This window comes from Parasteatoda tepidariorum, chromosome 4 (genome assembly GCF_982258835.1).
Source record: "Parasteatoda tepidariorum strain Cologne lab strain chromosome 4, Ptep-v5.0, whole genome shotgun sequence".
Taxonomy (NCBI): domain Eukaryota; kingdom Metazoa; phylum Arthropoda; class Arachnida; order Araneae; family Theridiidae; genus Parasteatoda; species Parasteatoda tepidariorum.
Window position 1 is genome coordinate 965,255 of NC_141758.1, and position 19,003 is coordinate 984,257.

At 30.8% G+C, this 19,003-nt stretch overlaps 1 protein-coding gene across 8 annotated transcripts in view; it reads right to left on the reverse strand.

The window, feature by feature from the left end:
- Nucleotides 1-19,003, reverse strand: part of PAN2 (PAN2-PAN3 deadenylation complex catalytic subunit PAN2) — a 122,339-nt gene that overhangs the window by 62,502 nt on the left and 40,834 nt on the right. For all 8 annotated transcript variants that reach the window (XR_011636882.2, XM_043042777.3, XM_043042772.3 and 5 more), the window contains 4 exons: nucleotides 15,138-15,279; nucleotides 5,482-5,558; nucleotides 1,459-1,583; nucleotides 103-254 (listed from right to left, as the gene is read on the reverse strand). Coding sequence is in view for 7 of the 8 variants with exons in the window: in XM_043042777.3 (XP_042898711.1) it covers nucleotides 103-254; nucleotides 1,459-1,583; nucleotides 5,482-5,558; nucleotides 15,138-15,279 (496 nt within the window). In the remaining variant the exon portion in view is untranslated. The remainder of the gene's footprint in view (nucleotides 1-102; nucleotides 255-1,458; nucleotides 1,584-5,481; nucleotides 5,559-15,137; nucleotides 15,280-19,003) is intronic.

Below are 19,003 nucleotides of genomic sequence, written 5' to 3' on the forward strand. Positions count from 1 at the left end.
TTTCCAACATCAAACAAAAAATTAAATGATGAGCACCACAGAATAACAGGAAAGTTGTATCCTTTAAACAAATAAGTAAACAGAAAACCAAAAAGCAGAAACCTTTGTGAGCAGGTGAATCATTTGATAGCTTGTTTTGGTTCAATTGGTAAGGAACTTGATTTCGATGACGATTTCCTGGATTCGGTGCATAACCAATTGAACCAACCATTTTCATAGTATTCAAAATCATGGGATCCACTGGGGGTGTTGGCCTGGATTTAAAAATATAATTATTTATGTTATGTTCATATTAAGGAGCAACAAATGTCATTGAAAAACAAAAATTTGTTTAATTTGAAATTGAAAAGGAGGAAAAAAGCATGTAAAGTCAGGTTATGATATTAAGTAAAAAACACCTTAAGTAAAAGTAAATCAATGATGTCTGCATTACTAAATATTAGTGAGATACCATTTGAGAGCTGTAACTCAGTTAAAATGCTATAAATACACATGCATTGCACTACTCAGAAAGCAAGAAAATACAATATGTATTGAAAGTTTTTTAAAATAATAAAAAATTATACTTTTAAAATTTATAACACTATAACACACAGATTTATATAAGCATGTGTGTGTGAGATAAAATAATAATGTAAAGAAAACAAGGAAAGGGGAAAAAAATATTTTTAAGAGAAAGGGAAAATAAAAATTTAAAAAAAATCAAAATAAGAAAAAATAATAATGAAACCATATAATCTTGCCATCACTTCCTACTACCATATCCTCAAAAATAATGCTTTAGAATACTGTATTAACATAGCCAAAGTGAAAGATATCAATAGAAAATAGTGTGAAGAGCACCAAAGAAAAAAAAAAGAGAGAAATCGATGCATGAATAAAAAATTTTCATAAAATCACAAAAACTCAGAGCGGTTCCATTCTTCAATTCTTGTATGTTCCTATTAGTGTTTTCTTTTGCATTACATTTTTGTGACTTTTACTCAATAAAACTTTTTTTTTTTAATTTTTTCTTCAGCTCTTCACACTATTGTAATATTTTACTTTGGATATATTAATGCAATATTAGAAAGCATTTTTTTTTTTTTTGCAATTATAATCATGTGAACTGATGACAAGATTATATCTTTTCTTTATCATTTTTTCTAATTTTGATTGTTTTATTTATTTTTTTATTTTTTACATGTTTAATGATTTTTTTCCTTGCTTTCTTTGCATTTTTATCTTATCTTGTGGTTCTACATATTTGCAGTTTTACATATCTACATATTTACTTATTGTTCAGTTAATTATAAATTTCTCTTTCCCTTCATTCGTAATTGCCTCCCTCTCTTTCTCTCTCTATAAATTGCTGCAATTTTTAATCACATCTATTTTTTTAATCAAAATCTTCAAGTCAGAAAAATTAACTTTTTTAATGAGTTGAGTATAGCATAGAAGAAAAGAGCAGTTCTTTACCTGTAGACTACTTGGGAGAACTCTGGAGGGAGATCTGAGAACATTTTTTCATCAGAATGAGGTAGAGGTACAATGGAGAGAGGAGTCACTTCATCATTGATGTCGATGGGTTGGAAGGGCTCCACCTGTACAGAAATAAAGAGTTTAGTTCTCATTGTCTTTATTTCAAAACAATGAAATTTGGCAACATCTTTTTAAAAAAAAAAAAAAACAATTAACACACATGCACGGCTACCAACAACCTAATCAGAAACATGTATTGTCTAATGAAGAGTGCTCTTGTTTGATACACAATATTATTAACTAAATACCGAATTCAATACAATAGTACAGTAATTAAAATGGTTTTTGTCTCTAAAAAAAAGAAATTGATTTGAAAATGACTCAATTCAAGTTAAAATCCCCAAAATCTTTATTTTGATATAGAGAAAAATACAGATTTTTTAATGTCAGTTAAGAGATGGGACAGACGATTCTAAGAATAATCTTTAATCTCTCATCAATCATCAAGAGAAGAAGAATTTTAAAAAACAAGAGAAACATTTCTGAAATAATTTAATAAAAACTAATGGCAAAAGCAAATTGTGTTAATAATTTCATAAGTGATATTTTAGTTACAAAATTAGGCTTTTCTTAGACTTAGGAGTTCTGACCTTTAAAATGAGAAATTTTAAAACCTAGTAATGTTTATTTAACTTTTTAGGATTTTTAATTACTCTTGAACTATTCACAAAATTTTTTTTTTTTTGCACATAATTTTAAATGTTGCTCACACAAAAGATAATCTTAAGCGCAAACTAATTTTTTATAATTATTCAAGATTATATCAATGACACAAAACTGTATGAATTGTAAAGTACACAAATTTTCAAATGACAAAATTAAAAACAGGAATGATTGAATAGTTCAGGGCCAATAAAATTTCATAAAAGTTATATTTTCTCATGTGTTTTCTTGTTTGTCTTTTTAATTTAAATTCTGTCATTTAAATGTATCACTGTATGTATGTGGTGTAATCAACATACCAAGTTCAAGTACCAAAGTTAGTGACCTAGCAATCCTGTAAACTTCTCTGAATTCTCTGTAATCTTCTTCCTAAAGTATAACAAATTGAACTGAATTTCAAGTGGATGAAATGCAAATATAACGTTGTAAAATTTTGTTCTTTCTTTCTTTTTGCACTTTGCTTTACACTTTTTTTTTAAGTTCTACGTCTATGAATATAATCCTGGATGCTTTTAATTTAGCTGAAATGTTATTAAATATATGTTTACATTATTCATTTATTTAAAATGAAGATAAAACAAAGAAAAATTACAGACATATGAAAAAAAAGGGGGGGAAGAAAAATAATAATAAAAAAATGAGAAACAACTTATCTTCATTTTGAACTTATTTCATGATTTCTATTTACTTGCAGCTTATGCACAATAAATGAAACTTATTGTTTTTCCTAATTTTCTTCCTATTTTTTTGTATTTATTTATTTTGCTATATATACAGTGAAACCCCGATTTTACGTTTTCTGTCGGACTAGCGATAAAAAACGCTCGAAGCGGGATAAAGTAAAATCGGGGTTAAGAAAAATCTATGCATATTTTTAAAAATTGACACCTACCAGTTAAATTAATGGAAAAAATAATGGAACAATTTCGTATACAGCTCGTTCAATACTAACAATTTTTTGCAAATTTGCTTCTTGATTTACATTTGCAAGTAAAAATTGTTTTAGAGTTTTTATGCTTTGTATCGCTTGATCAGCTGTTGGCACGTCTTCTGTTATTTCATCGTCATCAGCACTATCATCGGAATCAGGCATTAAATCACTTATGAAAGAGATTTCTGAAATAATGATATCTGTGTCACAGTCGATGTATGCCTCATCGACTTCTGGAAGATCCTCAACTTCAAACACGCTACCTTCTTCTTCTTCCAAAACAACAGCGCTCTCCTCCTCCGATATTGAAAATCCTGCTTTATTGAATCCATTGATACTTTAGGTCGACACTGTCCCAAGCTGAAGATATCAAATTAAGAGCCTCAAGAACATTAATTTTTGCCTTAGAAGCATCCTGAAAGTCACCAGAATCAAGAAACATTAGAGATTTTCTAACCAGTTGCTTCCGGCAACTCTCCTTAAATGATCGTATAATTCCTAAATCCAGTGGTTGAAGTTTGCTCGTACAGTTAGCTGGAAAAAACTGTATTCGCACGTTTTTCAATTTAAGGTTTAAATGAGCAGTGCATTGGTCTAAGAATAAAATTATGTTGCGCTTTTGAAAATTAATTTTCTTATCCAGTTTTCGAAGAAAATTTTTGAATAATGCTTGCGTCATCCATGCTTTTTTGCTTGAAGTGTAATCGGTAGGAAAACTTTTGATATTTTTGAAACACCGTGGTTTCTCTGCTCTACCGATCACAAGAGGCGTTAACTTTTGGCTTCCATCGGCATTTGCACAGAGCAAAACAGAAAAGCGCATTTTTGAAAGCTTTCCTCCATGGCAATTTTCACCTTTAATTGTCAATGTCTTGTTTGGTAATAGGCTGAAAATCAATCCCGTTTCGTCCGCATTAAATATGTCACTTGGATTATAGCCTGCTAATAAATTTGGTAGAGTTTCTTCTTTCCACACTATCGGATTCGCAACAGATAGACTTGAAGCATAAATTGTTCCTTTCTTTTAATCGATCGATCCACCCATTTGATGCACTGAAGCCTTGGAGTTTAAGTCTTTCAGCAATTTCAAGCGCCTTTTCTCTCAGAATGGATCCATTTAAAGGAATCTTTGCAGCTCTGGCTTCCTTGAACCAGTTCATTAAAATTTCTTCTAACTCATCATACGGAGAGATTTTAAGGGTTTTTCTCTTCTTGGCATATTTTCCGAGTTTTTCAGCATTTAGTTCAACTGAAGCTTCCTGCTTTAAAATCATTTGCAAAGTTGAATAAGCAATACCTAAAGATTTAGCGAGATCAACTTTAGTGCCATGAAATTTTTTGGCTTTTTCGATGATTTCAGCCTTTTCGGCCAGAGAAAAGCATTTTCGTTTCGACATCTTCTTTCGAGAAAAGAACACGATGACTGAGGTTTCGAAAATGAGAAAAAATGCTATAGCTTTCAAACTCAAACAAAATCGACTGAAAATCTCATTTGGTATGCTAGCACGGAAAAATGAGTAAAACCATTTCGAATAGAATAAAAAAAAAAAATTTGATCTGTTTGTAGAAAAACGCATCAAGCGGGATTTTCATAAAAGGGGTAACGCAAAATCCGGGATTTTTTAGCATTATCGGTATAGGCAATTTTCACGGATCAGCAGAAAATGACATAAGAAGCGGGATAACGTACGAAACGGACAACGTAAAATCGGGGTTCCACTGTATATATATATATATATATAATAAATAGATAAATACAAGAAAGCACTAAGAAAGTTAAGAAAAACAATAAGATATAATCGCGGATATAATCGTGTGGGCTGAAGAAAAGATTATATCTTTTTTTCCGGTTTTTTTTATTAACAATTCTTTTTTTTTTTAAATAAAATTTTGTTTGTTATTTTTTTTTTACTTATTATTTCCCACCCCCTTTTCTTCATATGTCTATTATTTTTCCTTGTTTTATTCTTCATTTTGAACTTATCTAATGAGTGCTGTTTACTTGCAGCTTAAGCGCAATAAATGATACTTATTGTTTTTCTTAACTTTTCTCACACTATTGTATTAATAAATTTTGCTTTGGCTTTATTGATACAATATCAGAAAGCAATCTGTCTTGCGGATATAATCGTGTGGGCTGAAGAAAATATTAAAACTTTTTTTCCGGTTTTTTTTTATTAACAATTCTTTTTTTTTTTTTTTTTTTTTTTTTTTTTAAATAAAATGTTGTTTGTTATTTTTTTTTACTTATTATTTCCCACCCCCTTTTCTTCATAAGTCTATTATTTTTCTTTGTTTTATTCTTCATTTTGAACTTATATATATATATATATATGTAGATTGTTTGAAAAATAAAAAGGACATACTGTATCAGCAAATTCTGTAGGTCGGTTGAATTGATTAAATTGGACCTCACTGCTTGCACCAAATAAATGTAAATATCCTAAAAAGAGAAACAAAGATAATTCAACATACACTTTTCATGAGGGAAAAAATATGTACAACTTTTTTGAAAGAAAGCCATTTTAAAAGTCATTTTTATAAATAACATAAGGATTTCTTTTTTCATTTGCAAAAGTTGACGACTCTATTCTATTGCTGCTTGGTGTTATATGAGTAGGCCTCATCTATTAGTTCCAATGAATGTGTTCAAACACGTAACTTTAGTGGGCACACATAGAATGTTAAAGGAGTTAGTCTTGCAAATATCATTCAAATACTTGCGACATTATAACGAAATAACTGACTTGCAAAGTTTATTGCAGGCTTGACTATCCATTTTGTATTAGTAAAATAAGAAGGACTGGAACATAACAATATGAACACAACATGAAGAAGTATGACTAATAAACAAATACAGACATCGTCTGAGCAGTCACACGTAACAGCCTCGATGAAACAGGAACACAATTCGAAGATTTGCAGTCATTCTACACCCTGAATATTCACAAAGAACAAAGTACATTGGACCTAGTCAGCATGACAAACGGTAGGAAAAGAATTCGGTTGATATTAATGATCACATCAGACTCCATCAGCTCCAGCTAATTTAGGGGAGAATATCAAAAGGCCAGAAAATCTACATTGTTAAACTATTTTAATAAACCATTAGCAGACAGGACTAAGGCGGAAAAACTAAGCGATGCCACCAGTTAGCCAAGAGGAAGATAAGGGAGAGCTAAACACCCAGTTTATATATATATATATACATATATCTATATAGATACATATATATATATACATATATCTATATATTTATCTATATATATATGTTATGGTGAAACACCGAAATCTGGAGAATGTCAACATTTACGTAGTCGCTTGGTGTATGTGCGAAATATTTGCTAAATACCCTTATTTCTGACTCTCACCGGTGAATGTCAACAATCACATAGTCGATTTAGTGAATGTCCGAAATATTTGTTATATCCAATTTTATATTAATCTATTTGTTAATATTACAGTATGGGACCCCTTACTTGGAATCCCGAAATCCGGCAGGACCCGAAATTCGGCACTTAATCCGACCTATTTTTTTTTCAAAAGAAATTTTTATTGATACAGGAAAAAAAAAATCAGTCATATTCTGTCAAGTAACTAAAGTCAAGTAACCAAGTCAGTAACTATATTTTATCTTTTAAAAAGAAAAAAAGGCATGAAAAAAAAATAATAAATCTGTGTCAAACAAAACATCTGTTCCTAAAGCAGTTTAAAATAAAGTGAAATTGAAAAGTAAAAACATCTGCATTTCCAATGAACAAAATAAAGAAATGCAAGTTGGGAGAAACTGATCAATCAATCTTGACAGCTGTGCAAGTGCTTTACTGGTTTGCCCCACATTTGCCTCTCCTGTTTGACCATAAATTGGCCACACCCTGTTGACATTGAAACTACCAAGTGGTGTACAAAATGAATTCTATCCCTTTTGCTTTTTTTTATTTGATTTATTTATCTTTTTATTTGTTATTAACTGTTACTTTTTTTGTTAATTGTTAACTTTTTTTTTTTTTATCCTTAGTTGTTTGCTTCTTTTTTGTAGTTATTCATTGTTAGTTTCTTAGCATTAATTGTTACTTTTTTGCAGTTCCTTGTTAGCTTTCCTTCTTTCTTTTTTTTCTTTTAAGGTGAACGTCTTTTGTTAAAACAAAATGTTATGTAAAGAAAAAATGAGAACAATGATCTCGCGCGGAAGAAAAAACGATTACCGTAATTTATGGAAGAAACGCCGCACTTGCGATAATGAGACTTAAAAGAAAAAAATCATGGTAAACGCCGCACCCATAATAACGATTTAGCTGCAAAAGTGAATATATAACATTAATTCCTTATAAATACTACTAATGTTTTAAATTAAAATATAAGTTAAAATTTATAAATGTATAATTATAATAAAATCAAGAATGTAATCTGCTATTGTATATTTTGGACAAACTGCTCAGAACAACATGTTACAATCGGCTGTTGGCGCCGTCGTTAGGTAAAAAATTTAAATAACTACATTTACATTGCTTTAATATAAATGATATTTTTACATTATGGTATAGGACCCAAAATTCGGCACTCACGGGACCGACGAAATTCCGTATTTCGGAATTTGCAGAATTTCGGATATTTTCCGAAAATTCCAATATGGCGCCCGTATATTACGATAATTCAATTACGCTGTTAATTTCAGAAAAACCAATAAATTTAGCTAAGTTTCAATTGTAGATTATGATGGGGTGAATTTAAAACTGTCCCATCTTTAGTAATTTCATTAATTAAAATAATAAGTTTCATTAAATAAAATAATAATCTATATGATATAATCACGAAGAAATAATCCGAAGGATAAATAATTCAAGATGAAATAATCCGAATCCTCTGAAAAAGAAATAATCGTTTCTTCTTCAGCGCGAGATCATTGCTCTCGTTTTTTATTTTACATAACATTTTGTTTTTACAAAAGGTGCTCACCTCGGAAAAAAAAAGCTAACAAGGAACTACAAAAAAAGTAACAATTAATGCCAAGAAACTAACAATGAATAACTACAAAAAAGAAGCAAACAACTAATAACGATTAAAAAAAAAAAAGAACAAGTTAACAAGTGTAACAAAAAAAAAGTAACCGTTAATAAGTAATAAAAAGATAAATAAATCGAATTTAAAAAAAAGCAGCAAAAGGGATAGAATTCATTTTGTACACCAAGTGAGAAAGAAGTTTCAATGTCAAAAGGGTGTGGCTAATTTATGGTCAAACAGGAGAGGGAAATGTGGGGAGACAAACCAGTAAAGCACTTACACAGCTGTCAAGATTGATTCATCAGTTTCTCCCAACTTGCATTTCTTTATTTTGTTCATTGGAAATGCAGATGTTTTTACTTTTCAATTTCACTTTATTTTAAACTGCTTTAGGAACAGATGTTTTGTTTGACAGATAAATTATTTTTTCTCTTCATGTTTTTATTTTTAAAAGATAAAATATAGTTACTTACTTCAAGCGAAAAAAATTCCCAAAAAAAAGAAAACATGACTGATTTTTTTCTTTCTCTTATCAATAAAAATTTATTCAAAAAAAAAAAGAAAGAAAAATTTTTTTGTCAGATTAAGTGCCGAATTTCATATTTACATACTACATTACTTCATATTACATTTCATATTACTGTACTACATATTTACATTTTCAGGGGTCTGTCTAGGTTTTTCTGAGAGGTACCTATTTTGTGAAAATTTAGACATAATTTGTGAAAAATTAAAAATTATATTAAAAAATCAACACAAAAATTTGGATTTATCGTTTCTTAAGGGATACAAAAATTAAATTTTAAGAAAAAGTATTTTGTGAAGCTACCGTTTTTCCTAAAATTGAATTTGTGAAACTACCGTTTTTCCTAAAGTTGAATTTGTGAAGGTACCGCTAAACGGTAGTAAATTCGACCTGGACAGACCCCTGATTTTATAATTATTTTTCTTTATTTTCTTTATTTATTTTTGGGAAATGTACCTCTTTTATTTAAATAAGAAGATATCAGTTTATAAGTTGCACCCACAACAACGATGTATTGGCAAAAATTAAATATACTAAATGAATGCTTTATTACATAAATTATTACAAAAATTTAAAATTAAAATGTAAATTAAAGTATAAAATGTGTAGTCTAACAAAAGCAAGAATCTATTATTAAACACTTTGAACAAACTGCTCAAAATAATATTATTACAATCGGAAATCGTTAGTGGCGCCATCTCTAGGTTAAGAATTATATAACTGACTTACATTGCAACATATTTGCATTTTACAACTTAAGTGAGTCGCATCCACTTTGCACGCTTTTTAAAGTGGGTCGCATCCACTTAAAATTTAGGTTCACTCAAACCCTTCAAATTCGCTGCATTCAGAATCCGAATTAAACAATTGCAGCAATTCTTCATCCAATTCAGCATCATCATTATTTTCATCTGTCGGATCACATCTTTAGCGATTCGATAGAAACACTCGGGATTATTTCCGCCTGCGAAAAACCTAACTTTATAGTGTCCGGAGAAATTGCTTTCCAAGCTTCTGAAACCCATCGAGCTACTTCTCCATCTGAAGCTCTTTTCAAATTTCCGTTTTTAGTGTACGAGTGAATTTTGCCAGCCATCCATGCCTCCCAAAGTTTTCTCATGTGGCTTTTGAAACTTCTATTTACTGTTAAATCCAGCAGCTGGAGTATTTTTGTTAGCCCACCTGGGATAACAGGTAAAGAAGCTGAAGCTCTTTTGGCTTACTTTTTCACCGAGTCCAGCAAATGTGCCCGCATCGAATCCATCACAAGAATGCCACTTGGCTGGAAAAATGACCCTTTTCTTTTACGCCAGACTTCATTAATCCAGTCAAGCATTATTTTCTCACACATCCAGCCCTTCTCGTTGCATTTTATGACGACATCATTTGGGAAAATTTCCTTAGGCAACGTTTTCCGCTTGAAAATCATCATCGGTTTTAATTTTTCTCCATTAGCAGCACAGGCAAGCACACAAGTGAAGGAAGTTTTTTCGTGGCCAGATGTAGCAATAGAAACGGTTTTATCACCGGTTTTATTTACCGTTCGGTTGGACGGGCAATCGAACATCAACGGAAGTTCGTCCATATTGACGATTTGGCATTCTTTAATTCCTTTCTGAGCTCTTAAATCCTTCATATAATTAAAAAGGGATTCTTTTTTTTCTTTCCAGTCATCTGGAAGACTTTGGCCGATCGTTGTTTTACTTCGCATAGATAATTTCTTTCTTGTCATGAACCGATGGCACCAATTTGGATTGCCGTTAAAATTGGAAATTCCCATGTTTGCAGATATCTTTTTGGCTTGTAGACGAATTTTAATGGTTGATACAGAGAGTCCTTTCTTGCGCTATTCAAAAATCCATTTTTCTAAAACATCTTCTAGCTCAGGCCAACGCACAGTTCCACTTCTTCTTGCCCTTTTCATTTTCGGCATGCTTTCCAGACTTTCTTTTTCCGACCGCCATCGGCGAATGCATCTCTCATCTACTTCAAATTCTTGCGCTGCTGCACGATTTCCTATACTTTCCGCTCCTTCAATAACTTGCAGTTTGAAAGCAGCTGTACTCATATGTCTTTTAGGAGGCATATTGTAAAATGAAAAAATATTAGCAAATACTAAAAAGAAAACTTTCCGCAATTTAATTTCTCTACATTATGAAAAGCACGTTGTAACAAAGTGAGAAAAAATGTGAAAGAGCTATCAACCACACTTTCTTTAAGGGGTGGTGGGTTAGCAATAGTGGCGTCATCTTTTGCCATAATTCGCAACTATTTTGATTAAAAATTTGATTTTCTCTTTGAAAAATGTAAAATTTATTTTTGAAATATCGTAAACGCCGCAATTAAAATTTTAAAACTTTTAAACTCATAAATGCTGCGGCGTTTCTTCCATACATTACGGTATTTCTTTTTCGAAGGATTCAGATTATTTCATCTTGAATTATTTCTTTGGGTTATTTCCCCTTGATTGTAATATATAGATTATTATTTTTATTAATGAAATTTCTTAAGATGGGACAGTTTTAAATTCACCCCATCATAATCTACAATTGGAACTTAGCTAAATTTATGGGTTTTTCTGAAATTAACAGCATAATTGAATTATCGTAATATATGGGCGCCATATTGGAATTTCCAGAAGAGATCCGAAATTCGGCAAATTCCAAAATACGGAATTCCGTCTGTCCCGTGAGTGCCGGATTTCGGGTCCCATACGGTATTATATTTATTTGATATATTTATTCTACATTTTAATACATACTGACGATAGATTAGAAGAAACATCAGTATTTGGAGTATCGGGCAAATCTATACCGGGCAATGGCACTTGACCTTAAAAAAACATCAGTGTAGGGTATACCGGGCAGTGGCACTTAACCTTAAAAAAACATCAGTGTAAGGTATACCGGGCAAATGTATACCGGGCAGTGGGACTTAACCTTAAAAAAACATCAGTGTAGGGTATACCAGGCAGTGGCACTTAACCTTAAAAAAACATCAGTGTAGGGTATACAGGGCAAATGTATACCGGGCAGTGGCACTTAACCTTAAAAAAAACATCAGTGTAGGGTATACCGGGCAGTGGCACTTAACCTTAACAAAAACATCAGTGTAGGGTATACCGGGCAGTGGCACTTAGCCTTAATAAAACATCAGTGTAGCGTTAAAATATCGAATAAATGTAATTATGTCCACAAATAAATTCATATCAAATCGAATGTAATAAATATTTCGGACATTCACCAAAGCATATCTGTGATTGTCGACATACACCGGTGAGGGTCCGAATGTACAAGAATGTAATGAAATATTCGATCTTTCACCAACGTATTTGGTGTTTGCCGACATTCACCGGTGAAAGTCAACAACAACCGATTTTGGTCTTTCGCTGTGACATATATATATATATACACGACTACTACAGTATGGGACCTCTAATTCTGCACTTAATGCGACCTTTTTTCCTTTCTTTTTTAAAGCAATTTTCATTGTTACGAGAAAATAAAAATCAGTCATAATTTCTTTTTATTTGGAACTTTTTCTCTTGAAATAAGTAACTATATTTTATCTTTTAAAAAGAAAAAAAAAGCACGAAAAAAAATCTGTGTCAAACAAAGCAACTGTTCCTAAAGCAGCTTAAAATAAGGTGAAACTGAAAAGTAAAAACATCTGCATTTCCAATGAACAAAATAAAGAAATGCAAGTTGAAAGAAACTGATCAATCAATCTTGACAGCTTTGCAAGTGATTTACTGGTTTGTCCCCACATTTCCCTCTCCTGTTGACCATAAATTGGCCACTCCCTATTGACATTGAAACTAACATGTGGTGTACAAAATGAATTCTATCCCTTTTGCTTTTTTTATTCGATTAATTTATCTTTTTACTTGTTATTAACTGTTACTTTTTTTTGTTAATTGCTAATTTGTTTTTTTAATCCTTTTTAGTTGTTTGCTTCTTTTTTGTAGTTATTCATTGTTAGTTTCTTAGCATTAATCGCTCCTTTTTTTTTTTTTTTTTTTTGCAGTTCCTTGATAGCTTTCTTTCTTTTCTGAGAAAAAAAGAAAAAATGAGAACAATGATTTCGCACGGAAGAAAAAATTATTATTTCTTTTTCGGAGGATTCAGATTATTTCATCTTGAATTATTTCTTCTTTGAATTATTTCTTCTTTGAATTATTTCTTCTTTGAATTATTTCTTCTTTGGATTATTTCTCCTTGATTATATTATATAGATTATTATTTTTATTAATGAAATTTCTTAAGATGGGACAGTTTTAAATTCACCCCATCATAATCTACAATCGGAACTTAGCTAAATTTATTGGTTCTTTTGAAATTAACAGCATAATTGAATTATCGGAATATATGGGCGCCACATTGGAATTTCCGGACGAGATCCGAAATAAGGAATTTCGTCGGTCCCATGAGTGCCGGATTTCGGAGCCTATACTGACTATACTATCTAATTCACATAAAATTAATGCCTAATGTTTAAAAATGAACTAATGGAAAAATAAAAATATATGCTATTCAAAGAGAAAAAATATAAGCCTACAATGCGACAGCTTGTTTCCTCTGTCCTCGCGAATCACTGTGTGACTATTGAAAGATATACAAACAAAATCTCTGAAAAAGAAACTAAAACCCAAATTTTAATTAAGTCGACCGTTACCTTGGAGTTCACAGATCGATGGGACATACATCTTTTAGAAATGTAAATGTTAAAGCTTAAATGCAGTAAAATTTCAATAATTGTGCAGATTAAGCGCTGTGAAACATCCTTTTATTCTTATTTTTTCTAGCAAATGTTTGAAGATGAATTCTTAAAGTATTCACTGAAAAATTGCTTGCATCTATCATTGAAATCAGCATGAAATTTCACCAACAAACAATAACAAATTTTAAAAAAGTGTGTCATTATTATTTGAATGTAAGGGAAGAGAAATATTTTATTCAGGATGTTTTTTGAAATGGATTATTATTGACACTCAAGAGAAATTAAGTTTTCTAAATAGTTTGCATTTAACCTTTTGATGATTCTAAACGTAGGAAATAACATCATTCCCTTCATTGCAAAACCAATTCAACAAATTTGAGAAACAACAAGAGGATAAACAAGAATGTTCTAGAAAATTTTATGTAAATTTAAAGAGATAAATATGCAATAACATACAAGTTGTCTGCACATCAAAATATATGAGTTGATTTTACTAACAAATGAGTTAGTAATGATAATAATTTTTAGAGAACATCTCATTTTACAAATTAAATTTTAATTGCACACCTCAAAGTATACATAACTACACAGTGTTCGATTTTAATGTAGAAAGACAAAGTTATTGCTGCATAAGACTACATTCTGTTCTTACTTATGCTTCAGATACTTGGACAATGACTTTCAAGGAGGAAAAATGCTTGGCTACCTATGAATGCAAGCTCCTGAAAAGCTTCTGCGGCGAAATTGAGAAAAATAGCATCAGGTGTAAAAGACGAAACACCGTATTATACCAAATACTCAAAGATCCAGATGTGATTCACTAGATAAAATTAAGTCGTCTTGACTTGTTTGGACATGGAATCCGTATGAATAAGTATAATACTCTCATAATTTTTTCAGTTAAGCCAATTAACACACAAAAAGAAAGACCCTAACTTAGATGGACTTCTTTATCCCCGGGGTTAAAAAATGAAGTGTTTGCTGCCAGTAGGAGTAGTTAAAAACACCTGGATCAGAAGGCCTTGGTCCACACTGGGCATCCTTGCCATGATTGATTATAATACAATGTTTAAATGGGAGTAGTTACAGTCTCTTAAGATAATTATTCAGTGTAAAAAAAATTCTTTAATAAAAACAACATATTAAATAAACATAAATCAAAATATAATCTATAAAAAAATTTAGAAAAATTTTTGGTTTTTGTGTTAAGAGCAATCATTAAAAAGAATAATTTTATAACATCAAACTTTGAAAAGTACATAAACAATATCTGATTGAAATTAAATTGAAAGTTAACATTATACAGTAAAATCTTGATTACCTTACACTTTCCTGAGTTACTAACAAGCATTATCAAACAGTATATTTAGCCTGATTTTATTTTTTTAATATAAATATATTCATAAATCAATATGCATGACTCATAATCATAAGATGTGTTGTATAATACCTAAAATTTCTGAATATGAATTGTGTGGATATTTATGCTAAATAATAAATATTATTTTAAGATTAGTTCGTAAAAACTGAAATACATGATATCTTAGTTACAGTTTCTTTATTGTTTAAAATGTCAAAAACTACTACAGTAATATTTACACATCTGAAATAAGAAATAGGTTAAATGATCTCAGAAATTTCACATAACTGTAATGCTATGGATACAAAATCATAGCCATATAAATATTAAGTTCCCATATCAAAAACAAAACTTTAATTAACAACAAAGTTTTTACAGTATTCTATGACTAAGAAAAGTGTCCAAAATATAATTACCTGCTGCATCCCCAAATGCAAAAGCCTGGCAGGAGGAGGAGGTGTCGAAGGTGAGAATGTCTGCATTGCCTGTTTCTACGTGATGAATGTAGAATACAAATTGGTCTGTGTTCTCTGTGTCCACCATTTGGAATTGACCAGTCTAAATAATGAATTATATGTTACTTATTTCTTGGATGCAGAATGAATTTAATTTTAAATATTTAAGCAGATTAAGTTAGAAAAATTGCATGTAATTATTTCTTTGCATAAAATTTATTTAAAACATTGTTTAATAAAAAAGATGTAATTTATATATTACCTAAAACAAAAAAGGATCTTTTTTTCTATTTAAAACGCCCCTTCATACAATACCAAATGAATTACATTAAATCAAACTTGATGCTAGTATGGTTGATGATTTGTATAGTCATCACACACAAGGTGATACTCAGTTAATTTGTAGCAAAGAGTTCAATAACTGGCTAAAGAGTTGCGGTAGCTTGTAAAAAAGAGCGCTCACCTCCCAATGAGATGACCCGGGTTCAAAATTGGCGTGATGTCTGGGCCGATAAGAATTCTGCTCTCACTGACCACAGTCAGGGCCGGATTTACGTATAAGCTAAATAAGCTGTAGCTTGGGGCCCCCAGATCCCACTTCTTTTTTTCTTTTTAAAAAAAGTTTTATTTGGAGCTGGGGCCCTCTGAAGTCCAAAATGCATTTTTTTTTCTTCTTTTTTACATTGTCGGGCTCTTTTCAAAATCTAATCTAAGTGCTTACAAATATAAAATAATTGTTACTCTTCACTTTTCTAACCAAAAGAGCAATAAAACGCTCTTTTGGCCGATGAAATATCCCGCTTTCGCAACTACCACCCACAGCATTATCAAATAGCTGCCTCATTTTACACTGGGGGGGGGGAAATATTTTTAGTTTTTTTAAATTGCATTGGGCATTTTTGTCCTTACTTCGGATATATCGGATATCCACAGAAACACCTTTTTTCTGATTACTGGTCATAAATTGCTTGGAACTAAAAATTTCTAGGGCTGTATTTAGGGCAAAAGTGAAAATCAAAATTAACCGAATTCGTGGTTATTATGCCATGCTCTAAGACAGCGGCTCTCTATTATTATTTAGGTCTCCCCGACACTACGATTAAAATTTATTAAAGTAATTGTGATGCTATAACCTGAAAAAAAAACTTTTTTTTAAATATTTAATAAGAGGAATAAAGATTTTCCATCGTTTTATCATTAACAATCACTATATTATTAATAAGGTTTTATATCCGACAGTTAAATTTGCAGTCCTTGTGCTATATCTAGTATAGTTTTGAATTTATTTCTGGTGTATATACATAAGCTGTAAATGAATTAAATAAGCCAAATTGGTTTACTTCTAAATGAGCTCGAAGAGACTAGTTAAAAATAATAATTAGGAAGGCATTTTCTTTTATAAAAGAATTTAGTTATTTTATTTTGATTTGAAAAGTGCAGTATGAAATTCTAATGTAATATTTTATAAATGTTTATTCTTTTCCATCTGAGGAAAAGGTAGGCTGTTCAACATTCAACATATTGTTTTTAGAAATATATTATCATTTAAAAAATGCCATTTCTACTTAATTGGTATTTTACTTTAAATAATTTAATAAAGAAAACCGAACAATTATATAAGATATAATTTATAGGTTGGATCTAAATATAATCAGAGATTATAAAAAGTACTAACTAGAAGTTTTTAAAAGTATTTATCCCTGGTTATAAGAAGTATTAATTTGCGAAACCTCTTTAACTCTTCCCTTAACCCTAAAGTACCATAGAACACAGTTTGAACTGCTTTTCTAAGGTATCATGATGAAATTATAAAAACTTACGTTTACTACCTATGTAACAGCATAGTAAAAACTATATTTTTATTATGTTAATTTCATGAGAAGTTATGACCGAATCGCTACGAAAAAAAATTACCCTGTTTTAAGGTGTTTCCATAACTACCGTAAATGTTACTATGTTCTAATAGTTTTAACCATTATTTTTTTTCTCTCAGTGCGGTTAGTACCATGGTTCGGGTTTCATAAAATGCACTGTACTGCCGCATGCAAATACACGTGTTTTTCTCAAAATTTCAGAAGGTCTTCTACTTTGGCATGTCAAATTTTTAAAAAAATATTTTGTCACATAATTGAAGGGAAAAAAAACACTTAAATGATAGTTTTACACGAAGAACATATCCGGAAATTTTCAACAAAATCAAGATTCTTAGTTTATTAAATTTTAAAAAAAATATAATAAAAAATACCCTGCAAGGTAGGTGTGTTTATTTAGGGCCGATGATTATGAAATTGAACGCAAAACTGAGAGATCGTGGGTTCCATTTCAACTGATGACAGTTTTTAATTTTTATTTCCTAATACAGAAAACTGCTTTTCTTATTTTTTTAAAAATATGCATGATAAAAAAATAGTAATTTAACAATTATTTAAAAGAAAAACTAGAAGACTCCGTTCTTGTTTACTTTGCTCACCAACACGCGTGGTTGCTTCTCATTAATCATTGCAGATTAAGAATAAAAACTATATATTTAAATTTTTTGCCCACAAAAATTACGATTGAATTGCCATTTACATTTTGAAGATGACTAAATTTAGGCAAATCAATAAAATTGGTAGTAATTAATAAAATCGGAAAATTGGTACCTGCTGCAGAATTATTACTCAGTGAAGATGGGTTCAAAAGTTAAAACATTCGCCTCCAAATGGAACCAGATTCGAATCCCAGTGATGGCTGGTCGATAAGAATTCTACAACCGGCTAGCACCGATCACAGTGCTGATGTAAAATATCCTCAGTGTTAGACAGATCATGAGTTAGAGTCCCCTAGCTGCCAGACTAACCGTGGGAGGTTTTCCTCTCCATGTGACTCAAGTATGGGTTAGTTCCATCAGAACGACCTCCGCGAAGACAAAAATTTTCTTCCAATACTTGATCCTAGAGTTCCCTTGTCTACTGGATTGGATTCAAAATTACAAGGCTACGGAGTTGAACATCGTTGAACTCTTGTTCGTGAGAATGGGAGTTCGAAACCATCCGGCAGAAGAATACCCATGTATAAAATGGTGACTGGTGCATGTTAAATCTGTCTTGGATACAAAATCCTCCAAGTCCTTATAGCAAATATATACATCTGGGTACTGATCCAGGAGTTCCTCTGTCTTCTGGATTGAGTTCAAAATTACTAGGCTACCGAGTTAAACATTGTTAGTCATAAACTCAAAATTGAGTTGGTTATTTAAAGGCGGTTATAAAAATAATAAAACTAATAATTAAATTATATTTTCGTGTGTTATTTCTAACTCCATGCATATTTTCTGCACGCCCTTACAATTTCAAGAAGTCTTATAGATTTTGAGCAGCAAAGCAAAATGTAACATAAAAAAAAAACCAAAGAAACAATTAAGAAAAAAATTCGAGAAAAATAATTTAAAATTACAAATAACATTTATTCAGAATTTCCAAAAAAAGTTCTGTTAAATATAAAATGGCTCTTCCAGCATGTCAAAGTTTTACTCTTTGATTAAAATGTGTTTTTGTTGTAACTTTTTTCCGCCTTCAAAAATTATGCGCAATAAAAGAAAGGTTCTACATTATAGTCTCATCAGAGGCACATTTAACTATCAAGTAATATTATCAAATTTTTTAGTAATTTAGTGTTAATACTCAACAATAAAAAATAATGACAGTTTACTTTAGGTGTGAAGAAATAGAATTGAATTTATAAGGGCCCCAACATTTCCAGTAGCTTAAGGCCCCGCCTAGCTTAAATCCGGCCCTGACCACAGTGCTAACATAAAATATTCTCAGTGATATACAACAAGGGTAATT